This window comes from Oncorhynchus mykiss, chromosome 2, assembly GCF_013265735.2.
Source record: "Oncorhynchus mykiss isolate Arlee chromosome 2, USDA_OmykA_1.1, whole genome shotgun sequence".
Lineage (NCBI taxonomy): Eukaryota > Metazoa > Chordata > Actinopteri > Salmoniformes > Salmonidae > Oncorhynchus > Oncorhynchus mykiss.
The window spans coordinates 49747742-49767559 of NC_048566.1; the positions used below are offsets into that span (position 1 = coordinate 49747742).

General features: G+C 41.5%; 1 protein-coding gene across 1 annotated transcript; it reads left to right on the plus strand.

The window, feature by feature from the left end:
• Positions 1–1371: 1371 nt before the first annotated feature.
• LOC110490948 (junctional adhesion molecule A) lies at positions 1372–19384 on the plus strand. Its single transcript, XM_021564368.2, has 10 exons — positions 1372–1657; positions 10112–10171; positions 10372–10488; positions 10676–10816; positions 11494–11696; positions 12514–12616; positions 15830–15937; positions 17871–17883; positions 18146–18203; positions 18784–19384. Exons 1-10 carry the CDS (start codon positions 1609–1611, stop codon positions 18817–18819), a joined length of 888 nt encoding a protein of 295 aa, XP_021420043.2. The 5' UTR covers positions 1372–1608; the 3' UTR covers positions 18820–19384.
• The last annotated feature ends 434 nt before the right edge of the window (positions 19385–19818 follow it).

Here is a 19818-nt window from a genome sequence, read left to right on the forward strand (position 1 = left end):
ACCATCAAACAGGCAAAGTGTCAATACCGGGCGAAGATTGAAATCATACTACACCGGCTCCGACGCTCGTCAGATGTGACAGGGCTTGAAAACTATTACAGACAACGAAGGGAAACCCAGCTGCGAGCTGACCAGTGACACGAGCATTACAGACGAGCTAAATGCCTTTTATGCTGGCTTCAAGGCAAGAAACACTGAAGCATGCATGAGAGCACCAGCTGTTCCGGACGACTGTGTGATCACGCTCTCCGTAGCCGATGTGAGCAAGAACTTTAAACAGGTCAACATTCATAAAGCTGCGGGGCCAGACGGATTACCATGACGTGTACTCAAAGCATGCATGGACCAACTGGCAAGTGTCATCACTGACATTTTCAACCTTTCACTGACCGAGTTTGTAATGCAGATCTGTATCAAACGAAGCGAAGGTAACCTGCCTAAATAATTACAGGCTGTTTTCTTTCTTTTTTTATACTGCTGCTACTCTCTATTTATTATCTATGCATAGTCACTTTACAAATTACCTCGACTAACCTGTACCCTGCACATTGACTCGGTATCGGTATCCCCTGTATATAGCCTAGTTATTGTTATGACAATTATTGTGGGGAATGTTTTCCTGGCACACGTTAGGTCTCTTGATAAGAATTCAGGCTTTTCTGGAGGCAAAGGGGGGTCAGACACGATACTAGATGGGTGTACCTAATAAACTGACCACTGAGTGTATGTACACTCAGTTGCTGCAGACATATTATTTTGAATATAAAGTGGTGCCTTTTATCTTAGAAATAAAAACTATTATGGAAAGGCTTATTTAAATGCAAAACTAAGCTGAACACCATGTCTGTTGGTTGACTTTTTCACCTCTGCTAACAGCTGACTGTCATTGGTGTTCTGTATCAGTTGTTATTGGAGTCACTGAGCAAATAATGAATTTGATGGTTCTTTGTGTATTCTAAGTTTGTTTTATTTTTGATTCCATCATAGTTCCAAAAGTTGACTAACTTTTCTATGAAGTTAACATCACCCTCAGCATCTAATATTATTTTGTGTTATAGGTTAATTTGTTGTAATTTCTATTAAATTCATGTGAAAGAGATATGTGCTTATTTACACAGGGACACTGTAAATCTTCTACACTGAAAATGAAAACAACTAACATTATTTACAATCTCACTATCATGAGTGGACTATGTACCTTGTATTCAGCTGTGATGATTGATATTTTCGTTTTAAATACCACATAGGCGTTTACATAGGCTACTTCAAATACTGTATGTCACTGTAAAGAAAATACTGTAAAATACTAATCAAGTGAAACCGGTTATTGAAATAAACCAATAGACTGCTTTATATTGACATAGGTAATGGGTTGCGTCACAGTTTCGACGGAATACCTATCATACTTTTCTACAGGAGCAGTCGGTCGGTGCGGAAGGGCGTAGGGTTCTTGTTCGTCGAAAGAATATATTTCAAACCGAGTGGGCCAACGTGTCAACAATTACTGAATTGCACTTTGATTGCTGAAATAATCGAATCGTTTTTTTATTACCGAAATCGGACACATCGCTGGCTTTTAAAACAAAGGCTTCAGGTGTTGGGGCCGACATGTTTGTCAGCGGCTTGGTTTCGGTGTTACTATTCTTTCATGCAACAGGTGAGTGCTCTTTCTGTCGATCTAAACTCCACATTACTTTAAACTAGCCCTGCGTTTATACTATTCTACGTTTCAATGTAGTGTTTATTGTAGTAGTAAGATATGCACTTGATTGCTGTATATTTTCTAAACTTGCACTTTAGGCCCACAGGTAGGCACAGGTAGGATCAGTTTACCGAACCCAAAATACGAAAACAACACCATTAACAGACCTGGGATCAGTAGGGGCTTGCCTTGGCTAAGTCTTTGTACACAGTTCTTAAAAACTAGGAAACAATAGATCTACAATGATTCACATACATCTGACTAGCTATTAAAAATATAACCTAGTCAGACCATTACTAGGTGGGCTCTCAAGTGAAGTCTTAAGGCGCTGCATCTCGTCACTACAGACCCTGACTTGATACCAGGCTGTATCACAGTGGTCGAAGGCACTGCAACCCAATGCTAGAGGTGTCACTACAGACCCTGGTTTGATTCCAAGCTGTATCACAACTGTCTGTGATTGAGAGTCCCATAGGGCGGTGCACAGGGTCCTCCGGGTTAGTGTTTAGTCCGGGTAGGCCGTCATTGTAAATAAGAATTTGTTCTTAACTGACTTGCCTAGTTAAATAAATGAACGTAAAAAATTACTCTGTTGCAGCTGGCTGAGGGGCGTTATTAGATAGGTTTGGCATAGCACAGAGAATTTCCAACCAAACCTTATTTTGCCAATACTTCCTGACTTGAAAGACAACCAATGTCTTCTAAACATCCATGTCTAGTTGCAGGTGGTTAATTTGAATTTAGAAAATTAAAGTTAGTATTTTTTTCGCTCCATGAAGTAATCTGACAATGTGTACGCCATCTTGACTATTTCAAATCTTTGATTTTGCTGGGCACCGGTCCATGCCCCGTGATGTGATCGGCCAAAAGTGGTGAGAGAGGAGCGCCCTTCTCAAATCGAACAGAAACCTGCGACGATCGGTCATGTTGTTAACATGATGCATCCTCCGGAAACATCTATTTTCTGTAAAATACAGTGCCTTCGGAAAGTATTCAGACCTCTTGACTTTTTCCACATTTTGTTACGTTACAGCCTTATTCTAAAACTGATTTTTTTTTTTTTTTAAATCCCCAGCAATCCACACACGATACCCTATAATGAAAAAGCGAAACAGGTTTTTAGAATTTTTGCAAATGTATTAAAAACAAAAAAATGTTATTTACGTAATTATTTAGAACCTTTCCTATGAGACATGAAATTGAGCTCAGGTGCACCCTGTTTCCATTGATCATCCTTGAGATGTTTCTACAACTTGATTGGAGTCCACCTGTGGTAAATTCTATTGATCGGACATGATTTGTAAAGGCACACACCTGTCTATATAAGGTCCCTCAGTTGACAGTACATGTCAGAGCAAAAACCAAGCCATGAGGTCAAAGGAATTGTCCGTAGAGCTCCGAAACGGGATTGTGTCCAGTCCCAGATCTGGTGAAGGGTACCAAGGCATTTATGCAGCATTGAAGGTCCCCAAGAACCCAGTGGCCTCCATCATTCTTAAATGGAAGAAGTTTTGAACCACCAAGACTCTTCCTAGAGCTGGCTGCCTGGCCAAACTGAGAAATCGGGGGAGAAGGGCCTTGGTCAGGGAGATGACCAAGACCCTGATGGTCACTCTGACAGAGCTCTAGAGTCCCTCTGTGGAGATGGGATAACCTTCCAGAAGGACAACCATCTCTGCAGCACTCCACCAATCAGGCCTTTATGGTAGTGGCCAGATGGGAGCCACTCCTCAGTAAAAGGCACATAAAAGCCCGCTTGGAGTTTGCCAAAAGGTACTGAGTAAAAGGTCTGAATACTTATATTTCAGTTTTTTTTATTGTGTGTGTGTCGTTTGATGGGGGGGACTACTATCAACTTTTGAATAAGGCTATAACCTAAAAAAATAATTGTAATAAGTCAAGGGGCCTGAATACTTTCTGAAGGCACTGTATGTTGGAATTGTCAAGCTAGTTTTCACTGGGAAGGCAGATGAAGTGTTTATCAAAAGCAATCACCTTTTCACGTGAAAACACAGTATCCTACTCATTACTCCTCATGTTTATTATTTCCCTTTTGTTTTGAACCAGCTTTACCGTGGGATTTGAATGGGGCACCTGGCTCACGCCCAGGAGGCAGCCCGGTTCCAAAACAAATGCAATCAATTTTCACCCTGTGCAAAATACGCTTAGATGATTTGAATCCCCTCATTGATTGAGACCGGTGGGTGCCCACCCCAAAGTGCTGCATGTCATGAAATGGACAAGGTGTCGGCGTACACATTGTTGGATTACATCAGGGAGCAAAACATTTTAATTTATTAATTGAGCATTTTCTAAGTTTTCTAAGCAACTAGACATGGACATTTAGAAGACATGGGTTGTCTTCCAAGTCGGAAATTGAGGAAGTATCGACTAGTTACGGTTGGTTACAAATTCTCTGTACTACGCCAAACAGTACTCGGGGATGAAAGTAGATTTAATTTCTTCCAGATACAGGGACATGCACATGCTTTTTTAAAATCGTTTTTTGGGGCCAAAGCATAGAATTACATATAGAATCCCTAATAATTGAATGTGATCTCTGTGGGCCTAATAATACAGATGTCATCTAACTTTTAAAATGTATGTGCCTATCTTTTTTTTTTTATGTGGCATAAACACAACCAGTCATGATGTTTTCATCTGATTGTAAAACAATCACTTCAAAAGGCTCATGTAGGCACTTTACTCAGGGACAGCAGAAAGATTTTATTGACACGGTGTAGGGGGAACAAATTATTTTCAGACCTTTTTTTGATTTTTTTTCTGCTTATACTTTGACATTTGGTAGGCTTTGTTCGTCAACTTGTCTATAATTAGAATGCATGCAGCTTCTCTTCTGTCATTACTTGATGCTCTTCTAGAATACTAAATAAAACCTTGCTCACCAGAATGTAATAAACCAATAGAATGATCAATGCAGGGCCTCCCGAGTGGCGCAGTGGTCTAAGGCAGTGCTAGCTGTGCCACTAGAGATTCTTGGTTGGAGTCCAGGCTCTGTCGCAGCCGGCCGCGACCGGGAGACCCATGGGGCGGCGCACAATTGGCCCAGCGTCGTCCGGGTTAGGGGAGGGTTTGGCCGGCAGGGATGTCCTTGTCCCATCGAACACTACCGACTCCTGTGGCGGGCCGGGCACAGTGCACGCTGACACTGTTGCCAGGTGCACAGTGTTTCCTCCCGACGCATTGATATGGCTGGCTTCCGGTTTAAGTGGGCAATGTGTCAAGAAGCAGTGCGGCTTGGTTGGGTCGTGTTTCAGAGGACGCACGGCTCTCAACCTTCGCCTCTCCCGAGTCCGTCTGGGAGTTGCAGCGATGAGACTGTAACTATCAATTGGATACCAGGAAATTGGGGAGAAAATGGGTATAAAAAAAAGTGATCAATGCATCAACAGTCTAGTTGACAAAATGTCTCCTTCTCTCACAGAGCGAGGATGTTCGGCGACCGGTTTCAAGGAAATTAAAAGCTGTGAAAATGATCCAACACGTTTTGTCTTGGATACATATTTTATGTGGTTAAAAATGGAATACTGTCAGCTTTTGTCACTGAAAGAAATTGCACATCTATGCTACACGACACAGTCCCTAAGTGCGCGTCCTTATTCTCAAAGCTGCTGAAAGAAATGAATCACATTTCATGTTCCAGTGACAAAATTACCATTTGATCTATCATTTTACTGCGAGGACTACTTAATTCTGCAGGAGTTAATATTCTAATAGGCTACATGTGAGGTGTCCAGTCAGTGTCCAAATTTCAGTTAGTATTCCAACTATTAGACTACCACTCTAAAATAATTCCATCATCCATAATAGTGCCATTTGATAAATGCAAAGAGACATCACTTACAAAACATCAGTGTTATGAATGACATTCGTGATTGTCATTCCTTAGGCGGACACGTCTTGTAACCTCAATTTGTGCCTACACTGCTGTGCGTCTCGGTCTCGGCCACTCCTCTCTGCCACATTTCAGTGTTATCATTGAATAAACACGTTGACCTGCTTGAAGTCAATGTCAGAGCCGTAATAGGGCTTCATACATTTTTTTAACTAATTTGTTGATTATATCGGTGTAGGAAACAACCCATTCATCTGAGTTGAAACTGACCGTAATTCTTCCCCTCTCTCTATGGTGAATCACTGTCATATCCTAGCAGAATAACTGTGTGTTATTCTCAACCGCTGACCTGCTGGTAGGAGGACTGTTTGGTCTTGGAGGAGTGGCTCTGGGTCAGAGAGATACCAGGGGTGGGACGAGACTGGACCTCCTCCTGGGCCTGTGGGGGGATGGAAGGGGAGGAGAATTGAGTTGAGAAATTGCCTGATTTCACAGTAGGACCTCGGCGATATGAACATGTTGGGAATGTAGGTAGTTTAGAATATCCTTGAAATTCACTTAAAAACAACATCAAACTATATATATATATAGATTGCACAACATGCGCTTCCTAATCACTTCCAGTAATCACCAGGTACTGTGTGTGTGTGCCCGTTCATTCATTATGTCTTGCAACCCTTTTCCCATTTTTAAGAACCAAATAGAAGCCAACTAAACAAAATGGGGAGGGACCCTACCTGAATTTGTCCAATATAATCTTGCTGCCGGGGCTTTCCGCTAGCAGTTGTAACGGCTGTATGGAAGCATTTTCATTGCACCATTACAATGTGTAGCTAACTTGAAAGCAGAGTTGACAGGGAACAATATACTTTTCAAACGCGTACAATTTCCAGAGTAGGCTCTGGTACTTTTAATGATATTACCCGTTTTGTACATAGAAATTGACATTATAGGTAATTAATCAATCACAGCCCTCCTTTAGGATTGCACATACAGCAAATCACCAGCAATGGGAGTTCGCCTTGAATCCATTTACCATTCATTCTGTTGGTGGTGCTCCTGATATTGATTCAAACTTCCGAATTAGCAGAATGTTATCTACTTATATTGTTTGGACAAGTATAGGTCTTAAAATAAACCAAATCAAAAAAGGATACTTTTGAGATTCATGTTAATATTTTTTTATGTTGAGTAAATGAATGTCCGTGTTTGTATTTCAGAATCTAATGCATATTCCATATGTTAGAACACACTATAAGGAATATAATGACACCATGATGTTGTCTGTATCACGTACGGGTTCACAGATCATCAAGTCTTACAGTAGGCAGGTGTAGGTCTAAAAAAGGCCTAAAATGGCCACTTTCATCATGATTGTGATACAAATGTAAAAAGCACGTCAAACAGCCTTACCCCCAATTTAAGTCTCTAGGTGAAAATTGTTCTGGCAATCTGAGATGCCAAAAATAGTTTCTTCCTCCGCTGGTGTGGAATCGCCATTTATCTTTCTAAATATTCTCTGTTTTTTGGAGTACCACCTGTAACTGGACACAATAATTTATAAGAGACAAGATTCTTCGGAATTGAGAACTAAACGTATGGGGTTTTCCACTAGCGACGGTGTAACGCTGTATGGAAGCGTTTACATCTCGGTTAGAATGTGTAGCTACTTTCAAGCTGTAGTCCGCTGTGAGTCAAGTCGGCCTAGTGATATGGTCCTTTAACAATACACTTATGAGCCACACTGAACTATTGGGCAGCCTTTGTGCTGTACAAAAACACTGTGATTTATAATCTTAGTTTCAAGGGTTGAGCTAAACATTTGACTGGTGTAGAAGGCTTTTAGACACCTTCCAGACATCAACACAAGGGCCACTACTTTCCACCTGTTATATGTGTGGTTAATGTCTCACCTTGGAAGCTCTGCCTTCCCACCCCCGATACTCACGTAACAAGGAAATCGATCAATGGGGTTTATCTGACTAAACCATTTCTCTAAATGGGCAAACTAAACTCTCTTATCTCTTTGTTGTTCAGTCGCTAACTCCCCTCAAATAAAATCTGTTGAGTAAAAGTAAAGGCACTTTCTATTCTGGTGGAAACTCACCCAGCTAAATACTACTTGGTATCTGGTTTTAAATGTTAAGTACAGTGGTAGAACAAGTACACAGTTGTTATACTTGAGTAAAGGTAAGCAAATGCTAAACATCAAATTCTTTATATTACGCAAACCATAAGGAACAATTATTATAAAAATAAATAAAAAATACAAACAGCCAGGGGCACATTCCAACCCTTGGATATAATTTACACACTCCAACACTTGGATATAATTTACACACTCCAACACTTGGATATAATTTACACACTCCAACACTTGGATATAATTTACACACTCCAACACTTGGATATAATTTACACACTCCAACACTTGGATATGATTTACTCACTCCAACACTTGGATATAATTTACTCACTCCAACACTTGGATATAATTTACACACTCCAACACTTGGATATAATTTACTCACTCCAACACTTGGATATAATTTACACACTCCAACACTTGGATATGATTTACTCACTCCAACACTTGGATATAATTTACACACTCCAACACTTGGATATAATTTACACACTCCAACACTTGGATATAATTTACACACTCCAACACTTGGATATAATTTACACACTCCAACACTTGGATATAATTTACACACTCCAACACTTGGATATAATTTACTCACTCCAACACTTGGATATGATTTACTCACTCCAACACTTGGATATGATTTACTCACTCCAACACTTGGATATAATTTACACACTCCAACACTTGGATATAATTTACACACTCCAACACTTGGATATAATTTACTCACTCCAACACTTGGGTATAATTTACTCACTCCAACACTTGGGTATAATTTACTCACTCCAACACTTGGGTATAATTTACTCACTCCGACACTTGGGTATAATTTACTCACTCCGACACTTGGGTATAATTTACTCACTCCGACACTTGGGTATAATTTACTCACTCCGACACTTTGGTATAATTTACACACTGCGACACTTTGGTATAATTTACACACTGCGACACTTTGGTATAATTTACACACTGCGACACTTTGGTATAATTTACTCACTCCGACACTTTGGTATAATTTACTCACTCCGACACTTTGGTATAATTTACTCACTCCGACACTTTGGTATAATTTACTCACTCCGACACTTTGGTATAATTTACTCACTCCGACACTTTGGTATAATTTACTCACTCCGACACTTTGGTATAATTTACACACTGCGACACTTTGGTATAATTTACACACTGCGACACTTGGGTATAATTTACACACTCCGACACTTGGGTATAATTTACACACTCCAACACTTGGGTATAATTTACACACTCCAACACTTGGGTATAATTTACACACTCCAACACTTGGATATAATTTACACACTCCAACACTTGGATATAATTTACACACTCCAACACTTGGATATAATTTACACACTCCAACACTTGGATATAATTTACACACTCCAACACTTGGATATAATTTACACACTCCAACACTTGGGTATAATTTACAAACGCTGTATTTGTGTTTAGTGAATCCGCCAGATCAGAGGCAGTAGGGATGATACCATGTTATATTGATAGGTGCTTGAATTGGATTATATTGCTGTCCTGCATGAGCACTCGAAATGCAACGAGTACTTTTGGGTGTCAGTGAAAATGTCTCGGAGTAAAAGTTTTCAAAAAATAATAAATAGTAAAATACAGATGCTACCAAGTATTTTTACATAGATACTGTACGCCACTGGCTGGATATATAATATCCTCTAATACAACACTAGTGTGTAGAAATTAGCTAGGCTGTCCTATCCTGCATGTACCTGATGAAGGAATGTACAGTATTACTACCCAGGTTGTGACTGTTACTAATGTCATGTGTGCCACCTGCCTCTGGTGCCTGTCTGTTGCGGGGACATACTTTTGGTGGTGAATGGCGTGACTGCTCAGTGGGTCTCTGGCTGGACCATAGACTCTAAATGTCTGGAGTGGACATACTGACAGTCCAGTCTATTCAAATTCAAATTTAGAAAGAGGCTTTATTGTCCAAATGTCCATCAAATTTCTGTTAAGCGGGAAATAATCTAGTGTTGTTGGTTTCCCACTTTGAAAGGGCCCTTCAGACTGTTTTGGCCCAGTTCCACATGGAGGTTTCTGGCTCACTACAGAGGAGTGAGTCACATTTACCAGAATTTGTCAGCAGTCAGTCCACACGCTGTAGGCTTCAGGCCATTGGTTGGCAGAGCACCAGACATGCTCTTAGGGCTTTAAAATGCGATAGGGGCGGGTCATTAAAAGGTTCTTCCTAAGTTCAGCAGAAACTAAACCGGTCATCTCTGAAGGTGTGTGTTTCTGTTGTGGTGGTAAGACTGGAGCACTTGGTGTTTTGAATTCCAAAGATGCAATGTCATCTCCCTCATTTCCCTGACTGCTCGCTTTACTTTTCTCTCCCTTTCCCCAGGTGTAGAGGCCTTCATGGTTACAACCAAAAATCCAAACGTGAGGGCTAAAGAGAATGAGGGTAAGTCCTGGAGAATGGAAATTAGCTCTAAATGGGCAGTTTCTAAAATAAACAAGAGCTTTCACCTGCCATTGTGTGTGTGTGTGTGTGTTACAAGCAAGGAATAATGTATTTTAGAAAATCTATTGTATTTATTATATACTATTTTGCATGTTTATCCCCAAGCAATGTCGTTATAATGATCGATCTCATCTCTACAGGGGCTGATCTTTACTGTACTCCCTCGGCTGACTTTGGTGCAGATGCCAGAGTTGAGTGGAAGTTTAGGGACATGAAGGGTTCTACGACCTATGTCATTTTCGATGGGAAACCCACCAGTAAGTACACAAACTGTTCAGACTTGATTCCAAAGAAATGCATGACCTATGACTTCTTGTATTTGTGTCGTGATTGCTTCTGCATTTTTCTACAATTAGGGCTAGATATACTTCTCACAAATGAGTTACCTGCCATAATAATGACATTTTTTTTTATAATCGCTGATTTTCTTGCTCTCTCTCTCAGCACTTTATGAGGGCCGTGTCACCAAGTTTGATGGGATGCTGAGGTTCAGCAAGGTGTTGCGCAAAGATAACGGGCAGTATCAATGTGAGGTGTCTAACAAACAGTATGTTGGGGATGTCAACGTGAATCTCACTGTTTTAGGTAAGGAGAGTCGTATCATCTAACTGTTGCGCAACATCTATAATTTCCGGGTTAATTAACCAATAAGGCTTGAGGGGGTGTGTTATATGGCCAATATACCACGGCTATGGGCTGTTCTTACATACGATGCAAGGCGGAGTGCCTGGACTCAGCCCTTAGCTGTGTTATATTGGCCATATATCACAAACCGCCGAGGTGCCTTATTGCTATTATAAACTAGTTACCAACATAGTTAGAGCAGTAAATAAATGTTTTGTCATACCAATGGTAAACGGTCTGATATACCATGGCTTTCAGCCAATTAGCATTCAGGGCTAGAACCACCCAGTTTATAATTATTATTGTTATAGAACAGAACACTGCTTTTGAAGGATTATTTGTAGGACTGCATTCATCCCAGTGTGAGAAACTGAGAAACCATTTCATGTTGCCACGATGCTATGACAATATGAGTGAATTTATTCGTGATACCACGGCCATAAGATGTAAATATTATTTTATCAAATAAAAGAGTACTTTATTAATTTATGATTGCACCAGCTAATATAAATACACAATAAAAACACACAGACCATAAGAACAGCAATTAGCTGGTTGCTGAGTCACTAAAACAGGTTAGTGCCTCTCTGCTCTCACTCTCTGCTGCCTCTCACTACCTCTCTTACATCCTCCTGCAGTACCTCCATCCGTGCCCATGTGTAGGATCCCTACCTCTGTGACGACGGGGCATCGCGTGCTACTGTCCTGTCATGATGCAGAGGGGTCTCCTTCCCCCACCTACAAGTGGTATAAGGACAAGACCCCTCTTCCTGAGAACCCCAGCCAGTTCCCTGCCTTCAAGAACTACACCTACAAGATCAATCCTCTCAGTGGCAACCTGGTCAGTGGTGCCAAATACACCTCACCTGGATCATATTCATTAGGGCACACTGTAGCAAACCATTTTGCAATGGACAACAAAAACAATATATTTTGGGGGAGGAGCCTAATTAGTACAACCCAGGTCCCAGATGTGTTTGTGCTGAATGGTCAACTCGGCAGGCTAAAGGAGTCATCATGCTTCAGTTCGGCTAGCGCCTAGCCAAACTCAGCTAGGCGACACTAACAAGTGTGCTTGCATACACCCTTAAAAAACCTTTGCTTGAAAAACATTTTAAAAAGCGGCAATAGTACTTTTTCCATCTTGAGACGCCTCAAAATAGTCAAATTTAATCTGATAACTCAAGACATCTGTCATTAATTTGGACGTTTTTGGCGAGGAGATCTTAGTCGTGCAATTTTACATCTTGCTAATATTTTTGGTGCAGTAGTGAAGAAATGTGGATAAATTATTTATTATTTCTTTGATTGACAACAAACACTTAATTGAAGAATCTCTACTGTTGACCAATCACCGACGAAGGGGAGTTGACTTTGGCTGTTGACTTTGGCTGAGGACTTTGGCTGAGGACTTTGGCTTGCCTAGAGAAAAAATGTTGTGCGGACAAACAACCAAGAAAAAAAAAACCTTGGCGAAGACCAAAATGTTGTCATATGCACAAACTGTTACGAACTGTTTTGGCTGGGAAGCATGTGAATGCCCTTAACACAACAGTACTGTTTGGCAAATTCACATCTTTCTCTCTCTCTCTCATTTCAGTTGTTCACCTTGTATTTTAAATCAGTGATTTGTAAACATCTCCATATCTCTGCTGCAGGAGTTTCCCTCTGCTTTGGTGATAGATACAGGAGACTACAGCTGTGAAGCTATGAACGATGCCGGCCCTGTTCAACGCTGTCAAGCTGTGAGGATGGAAGTCCGTAAGTGCCCTTTGCTTTCTATGGGGAAAAGCCCATTGCAGACTAGCCTGGGCTAAACCGGGGATAAGAATAAACATTTTACCAAAATTAAAAGAAATATAGAATTGTTCAACTAACTTATTTACTGGGCCATCAACTCGATGTAAAACACTATGGTTTGGTTGAAAGCTCACTGACAAATAAAAAAAAAATATATATAGGGAGGCGATAAAGGAAAGTGTTTCCTGCACACTGAAATTTAATCCTCCGGCCTGTTCAGGTCTCCAGACTGCGACCATTTAGTCGCATTTTGACACCCTTTGACTTGGCTGTGCGAGGGAATCTTTTTATTGGTCACATCGGTGCGAGCTGCACATTCTACATGGTCACTTCACTCAAAACGTCCTTTTTCTAAAACCATGATTTGGTCAAACAGTATAGTACATTATCTTCATGATTCCTGTAATAAAAGCCTCCCTGACCCTGTACCTGTTTTGCTGAGGCATGGTGTGTCACGTGAGCCACTCTCTCCCCTTTCCCGTGGGAAAAAAGTGTCCTGATTTGAATAACATTTTAATATCCAGTTGCTTGGAAAACACAGCTGTCATGGTTGACGTGAGGAGGTTCTCCGGTTTCTGTAGGTATACTTTTGTTTATTTCTTAACTCTCAATTTTGAGCTCAATAACAACTATTTTGCAAACAAGATATTTGATATGCCTTTGCGATACGGATGCGAATATGCCATTGGGAGCGCATAGGCCTCATTGGGGCGGTAGGCTACAACTGCAAGGTTTTTTGGGACATTACATTTTACTGTTAGATTAATACATGGCTACTAGCAGTGGGTATTATAAACTCAGCAAAAAAAGAACCGTCCCTTTTTCAGGACCATGTCTTTCAAAGGTAATTTGTAAAAATCCAAATAACTTCACAGATCTTCATTGTAAAGGGTTTAAACACTGTTTCCCATGCTTGTTCAATAAACCATAAACAATTAATGAACATGCACCTGTGGAACGGTCGTTAAGACACTAACAGCTTACAGACGGTAGGCAATTAAGGTCACAGTTATGAAAACTTAGGACACTAAAGAGGCCCTTCTACTGACTGAAAAACACAAAGAAAGATGCCCAGGGTCCCTGCTCAACTGTGTGAATGTGCCTTTGACATGCTGCAAGGAGGCATGAGGACTGCAGATGTAGGCAGGTCAATAAATTAAGACAGAGCTACAGGGAGACAGGACGGACAGTTGATCATCCTCGCAGTGGCAAACTACGTGTAACAACACCTGCACAGGATCGGTACATCCGAACATCACACCTGTGGGACAGGTACAGGATGTAAACAACTGCCCGAGTTACATCAGGAAGCACAATCCCTCCATCAGTGCTTAGACTGTCCGCAATAAGCTGAGAGAGGCTGGACTGAGGGCTTGTAGGCCTGTTGTAAGGCAGGTCCTCACCAGACATCACTGGCAACAACGTTGCCTATAGGCACAAACCCACTGTCGCTGGACCAGACAGGACTGGCAAAAAGTGCTCTTCACTGACGAGTTGCAGTTTTGTCTCACCAGGGGTGATGGTCGGAGTTGCGTTTATTGTCAATGGAATGAGTGTTACATCGAGGCCTGTACACTGGAGCGGGATCGATTTGGTGGTGGAGGGTCCGAAATGGTCTGGGGCGGTGTGTCACAGCATCATCGGACTGAGCTTGTTGTCATTGCAGGCAATCTCAAGGGAAGACATCCTCCGCCCTCATGTGGTACCCTTCCTACAGTCTCATTCTGACATGACCCTCCAGCATGACAATGCCACCAGCCGTACAGCTCGTTCTGTGCGTGATTTTCTGCAAGACAGGAATGTCAGTTCTGCTATAGCCAGCGAAGAGCCCGCATCTCATTCCCATTGAGCACGCCTGGGAACTGTTGAATCGGAGGGTGAGGGATAGGGCCATTCCCCTCAGAAATGTCCGGGAACTTGCAGGTGCCTTGGTGGAAGAGTGGGGTAACATCTCACATCAAGAACTGGCAAATATGATGCAGTCCATGAAGTGGAGATGCACTGCAGTACTTATTGCAGCTGGTGGCCACACAAGATACAGATTATTTATTTTTTTACCCCCCATCACTGGATTAGGTTGCACATTCAAATATGAAAAAATTACTTATTTCTTGAATACCATTTCAGTAGTCTATTACACTTTTTAATGAAGAACTCTGTATGACTTGATATGAGGATGATGTTAAATGTCATTTAGCAGATGCTCTTATTCAAAGCGACTTAGTCATGCGTGCATACATTTTACATATGGACTGTCCCGGGAATCGAACCCACTATCCTTGCATTACAAGAGCCATGCTCTACCAACAGAGCCATGCTCGCAACCCCGCCATTTTTTGGGGGTGTGACCAAATAATTTGTTGTTGGCCCTCGTGCGACTAAGTTTTTCAGTTGGTGCCACATGCTCATAATTTAGTCGCACCAAAACAGTGGGCTCTATTCCCGGGACAGTGGGGTCTTTTCCCGGGACTGCCAGGACAGTGGGTTCTTTTCCCGGGACAGTGGGTTCTTTTCCCGGGACATTGGGGTCTATTTCCGGGACTGCCAGGATAGTGGGTTCTATTTCCGGGACAGTGGGGTCTATTCCCAGGACTGCCAGGATAGTGGGTTCAATTCCCAGGACAGTGCGTTCTATTCCCGGGACAGTGGGGTCTATTTCCGGGACTGCCAGGACAGTGGGTTCTATTCCCGGGACAGTGGGGTCTATTCCCGGGACTGCCAGGATAGTGGGGGAAATATTAGTGTGGAGCCCTGCTGTTGCAGCATATTCACATGTGACCTGTAAACCTCAAATGTTGCCATGCTGGTTGGGCTGGTAGTGATGTTGCCAAACAACCTTTTGAAATCATAAACAGTCCTAGTTGGTGCTAGTGCTAGTTGGTGCTAGTTGTTACACACACTGTTTTCATCAATCAAATCCATCAAATGTATTTTCTAAAGCCTTTTTTCATCAGCGGTTTGGTCTAGATGTATTGTTTGCTTTGTTCTTTATTGCATACAGAACTCACATATTGCTTTTCCACACGAGGACCATAGTGTTCAACTGAACCTGAGATATTGAAACTATTTCACTCTCCCATTTTGACTTTGTCGTTTAGAAATGTGAGCCAGTGTAACACATCTCATTTCCCTCCCACTTTCTATAATGCTCTCTCTCTCTCTCTCTCTCTCTAGGCAACATCAACACTGGAGGTATTGTTGCTGGGGTGATCGTGGCTCTCCTGGCCCTGGCCCTGCTGTGCTTCGGACTGTGGTACGCCCACCGCAAAGGATACATGCCCAGTGAGTTTATATCCCATATTCACCCTAAGTACTCCTCATCCTGTATTAAGAAAGTGTCTTGTAGGAATGCTGATCTAGAATCCAATTGGCCTTTTAGATGATAATGAATTAGATCAAGCTGATCCTAACGGTTATAGGCTTATTTCTATTTTGCCCTGTTTATCAAGTGTTCAAGTGTTCAAGTGTTTGAAAAACATGTCAATAATCAACTGACTGGCTTTCTTGATGTCTATAGTATTCTCTCTGGTATGCAATCTGGTTTCCGCTCAGGTTATGGATGTGTCACTGCGACCTTATAGGTCCTCAATGATGTCACCATTGACCTTGATTCTAAGCAATACTGTGCTGCTATTTTTATTGACTTTGCCAAAGCTTTTGATACGGTAGACCATTCCATTCCTGTGGGTCGGCTAAGGAGTATTGGTGTCTCTGAGGGGTCTTTGGCCTGGTTTGCTAAATACCTCTCTCAAAGAGTGCAGTGAATAAAGTCAGACAAAGTCAGACAATCTGCTGTCTCAGCCACTGCTTGTCACCAAGGGAGTACCCCAAGACTCAATTCTAGGCCCCACGCACTTCTCAATTTACATCAACTGCATAGCTCAGGCAGTAGGAAGCTCTCTCATCCATTTATATGCAGATGATACAGTATTATACTCAGCTGGCCCCTCTCTGGATTTTGTGTTGAATGCTCTACAACGAAGATTTCTTAGTGTCCAAGCTTTCGCTACCCTTAACCTTGTTCTGAAGACTTCCAAAACAATGGTCATGTGGTTTGGTAAGAAGAATGCCCCTCTTCCCACACGTGTTATTACTACCGCTGAGGGTTTAGAGCTTGAGGTAGTCACCTAATACAAGTACTTGGGAGTCCTCCTCTCAGCACATATCAAAGCTACAGGCTAAAGTTAAATCCAGATTTGATTTCCTCTATTGTAATCGCTTCTCTTTCACCCCAGCTGCCAAACTAACCCTGATTCAGATGACAGTCCTACTCATGCTAGATTACTGAGACATAATTTATAGATCGGCAGGTAAGGGTGCTCTCGAGCGGCTAGACGTTCTTTACCATTCGGCCATCAGATTTGTCACCAATGCTCCTTATAGGACACATCACTGCACTCTATACTCCTCTGTAAACTGGTCATCTCTGTATACCCGTCACAAGACCCACTGGTTGATGCCTATTTAAAACACTCTTAGGCCTCACTCCCCCCTATTTGAGATATCTACTGCAGCCCTCATCCTCCACATACAACACCCGTTCTACCAGTCACATTCTGTTAAAGGTCCCCAAAGCACACACATCCCTGGGTTGCTCCTCTTTTCAGTTCGCTGCAGCTAGCGACTGGAGCGAGCCGCAACAAACACTCAAACTGGACAGTTTTATCGCTGTCTCTTCATTCAAAGACTCAATCATGGACACTCTTACTGACAGTTGTAGCTGCTTTGTGTGATGTATTCTTGTATCTACCTTCTTGACCTTTGTGCTGTTCACTGTGTCCAATAGTGTTTGTACCATGTTTTGTGCTGCTACCATGTTGTGTTGCTACCATGTTGTCATGTTGTGTTGCTACCATGTTGTTATGTTGTGTTGCTACCATGCTGTGTTGTCATGTGTTGCTGCCTTGCTATGTTGTTGTCTTTGGTCTCTTTATGTATTGTTGTGATGTGTGTTTTTGTCTTTATATTTATATTGTTTTTTTTAATCCCAGGCCCCGTCCCCGCAGGAGGCCTTGTTTGCCTTTTGGCAGGCCGTCATCGTAAATAAGAACTGACTTGCCTAGTTAAATAAAAATATGACATGGACAGAGGGAACCTGATCCGTGATCTCCTACTTTAAGACACTATAAATACAGGGCAGTTCATAATGTCTCTAACCTTCAAATGTCACATTTGACTCACTATTTATACTTTTTTTTTTCTTTTGCCTTTACAGAAAAGAGTGAAAGGTAACTGATTACTTTCTATCTGCGATATCTTCTTGTTAATGCATGACTTAGCAGATTGGTTTTAAAGTGCCAGAGTTGCGGGCTTACACTAGTTTGGAGGTTTTTCAATTGTGATATGTGTACAGTTTACATCCACGTTTTGTGATAACATTTCCTTGCACATCTTACAAACAGTTGATAATACAACAGTATGGTACACTAATAAAGAAGTTGATTGATATACAGATGTTTCTGCTGGCTTCATATGTTGTTTCTCTTACAGCAAACCCAAACCCTCAGTGGTCTACCAGCCAACATCGGAGTCCGGCGATGAAGAAGATGTTAGTTTCATCTGTATTTTTCCACTTATTACAAGTCTGAGGCTTTTGTTTTTTTTGGCCTTTTCATTTAAGGAGTATTTCTTCCATCTTATGTTTGTATAGTTTTTGCAAACAGAAAATGTTATTGAAAAGAACAGACAATAGCATTTGTCTATTTAGAAGGAACTCTCGGCTGCTGAAAATCATTTGTGTATGCTTAGTTCTCCTCTCGGTTTGCTCTCATAGGGAAATTCAATTTTCGATAAACAAAGCCCTTTGCATCCCTAGATCATTATTGTGATCATAGTGTATTATATGGTTTGGTTGTCAGGGAAATGATTTTTACTGAGTTCCCTTTCCTGTAATGTGTAATATATGGCATTCAGCAGATTATTTTATCCAAAGTGACTTAGTCATGCGTGCAGAAATGTTACTTATGGGTGCTTTTCATCAATGGAACCCATTATCCTGCCGTTGCAAGCTCCATGATCTATCAGTACCATCTCTAAAGAGTTAATTGTTGCTGTCCTTTTCATCTTTTGTATTTCAGTGAAAAGGTGTAGCCTCGTTTCGTAACCGCAATCTTCTGTGTCTGTTTCAGGGGGAATTCAGACAGAAGTCGTCTTTCGTGGTATAGCCAGGGCGTGCAACACATGTCCCGGATATACCCAGGAGTCTACAGCAACTAGTGACTATGGGTGCGTCCCAATAACATCTCCCCTTTCTCCTGAAGTGTGCTGTCGTTCACTCCTTCCTACACATCTCAAAGCATTGGGTTGTTGGAGGCATGGGTTAGTGGGTGTTTCCACCGTATTTCTTATACCAGTCATTTTCTTTCAAATCAGCGAAGGGAAGTGAACAAGTGCACACTTTGGGCCTAGAAGAGATAATTGGGACAAAGCCTATATATGACAATACCACTGCCCCTTATACCTGCTCACTGTGGATAGGTGTGAATTGGTGTGGTTGGATTTTTAACATTTTTATTCCATATGTTTCTAAAAACTACATACATTTTTGAATATTTCTCTAACTGGCAGTTACCTACAACTCTACTGTTTTGTGGTGACTGTATAGATCTGAAAAAATACTTCCACTTATACTTCATATTTTTCAAGTGCCTCCGTTCTGTGAAAGAAATCTCGCATTCAAGGAAATGTAAAGGGGGAAAAAAACTGGAAATGAATTTATGAAATCTTAAAGAAGACTGGCCATTTATTTTCTATTCCTATTACTACATGCCTTGCTTTCTTTTATGGTATTTTCCAAATTGCAAAAATATTCCCTACAGAGTGCGCTACTTTGGACCAGGGCTCATACAGTAGCATTGTGTAGGGTATTTGGTGCAGTTGTGGTACACATACCTTGTGTGTTGCGTCTACTCTAAATCCATGCTTTCAGTGAGTTGTAATGTGAAATGTTTTGTTTACGATAGATACAGACATTTGTTTGGCATTGTGTTAGTATTAGAATCAAACTCCATTGTGTTGTTATTGCATCTGCTTGTTGCGATGTTGCTGGTCCCAGATCTGTTTGTGCTGTCATGACAACTCATGAGGAGTTGTCAAGACACCAGGAACAGACTGGCAACCAGGCTTGTTGAGCTGTACATGGTCTCTTTCTTTGTAAGTTTGAT

What these genes read in the sequence shown, in the direction of transcription:
- LOC110490948 (XM_021564368.2), top strand. Translation starts at nt 1,609, where the DNA reads ATGTTTGTCAGCGGCTTGGTTTCGGTGTTACTATTCTTTCATGCAACA. An exon ending in ACTATTCTTTCATGCAACAG is followed by an intron (nt 1,658 to 10,111) that starts GTGAGTGCTCTT and finishes CCCTTTCCCCAG; the next exon opens with GTGTAGAGGCCTTCATGGTT. An exon ending in CGTGAATCTCACTGTTTTAG is followed by an intron (nt 10,817 to 11,493) that starts GTAAGGAGAGTC and finishes ATCCTCCTGCAG; the next exon opens with TACCTCCATCCGTGCCCATG.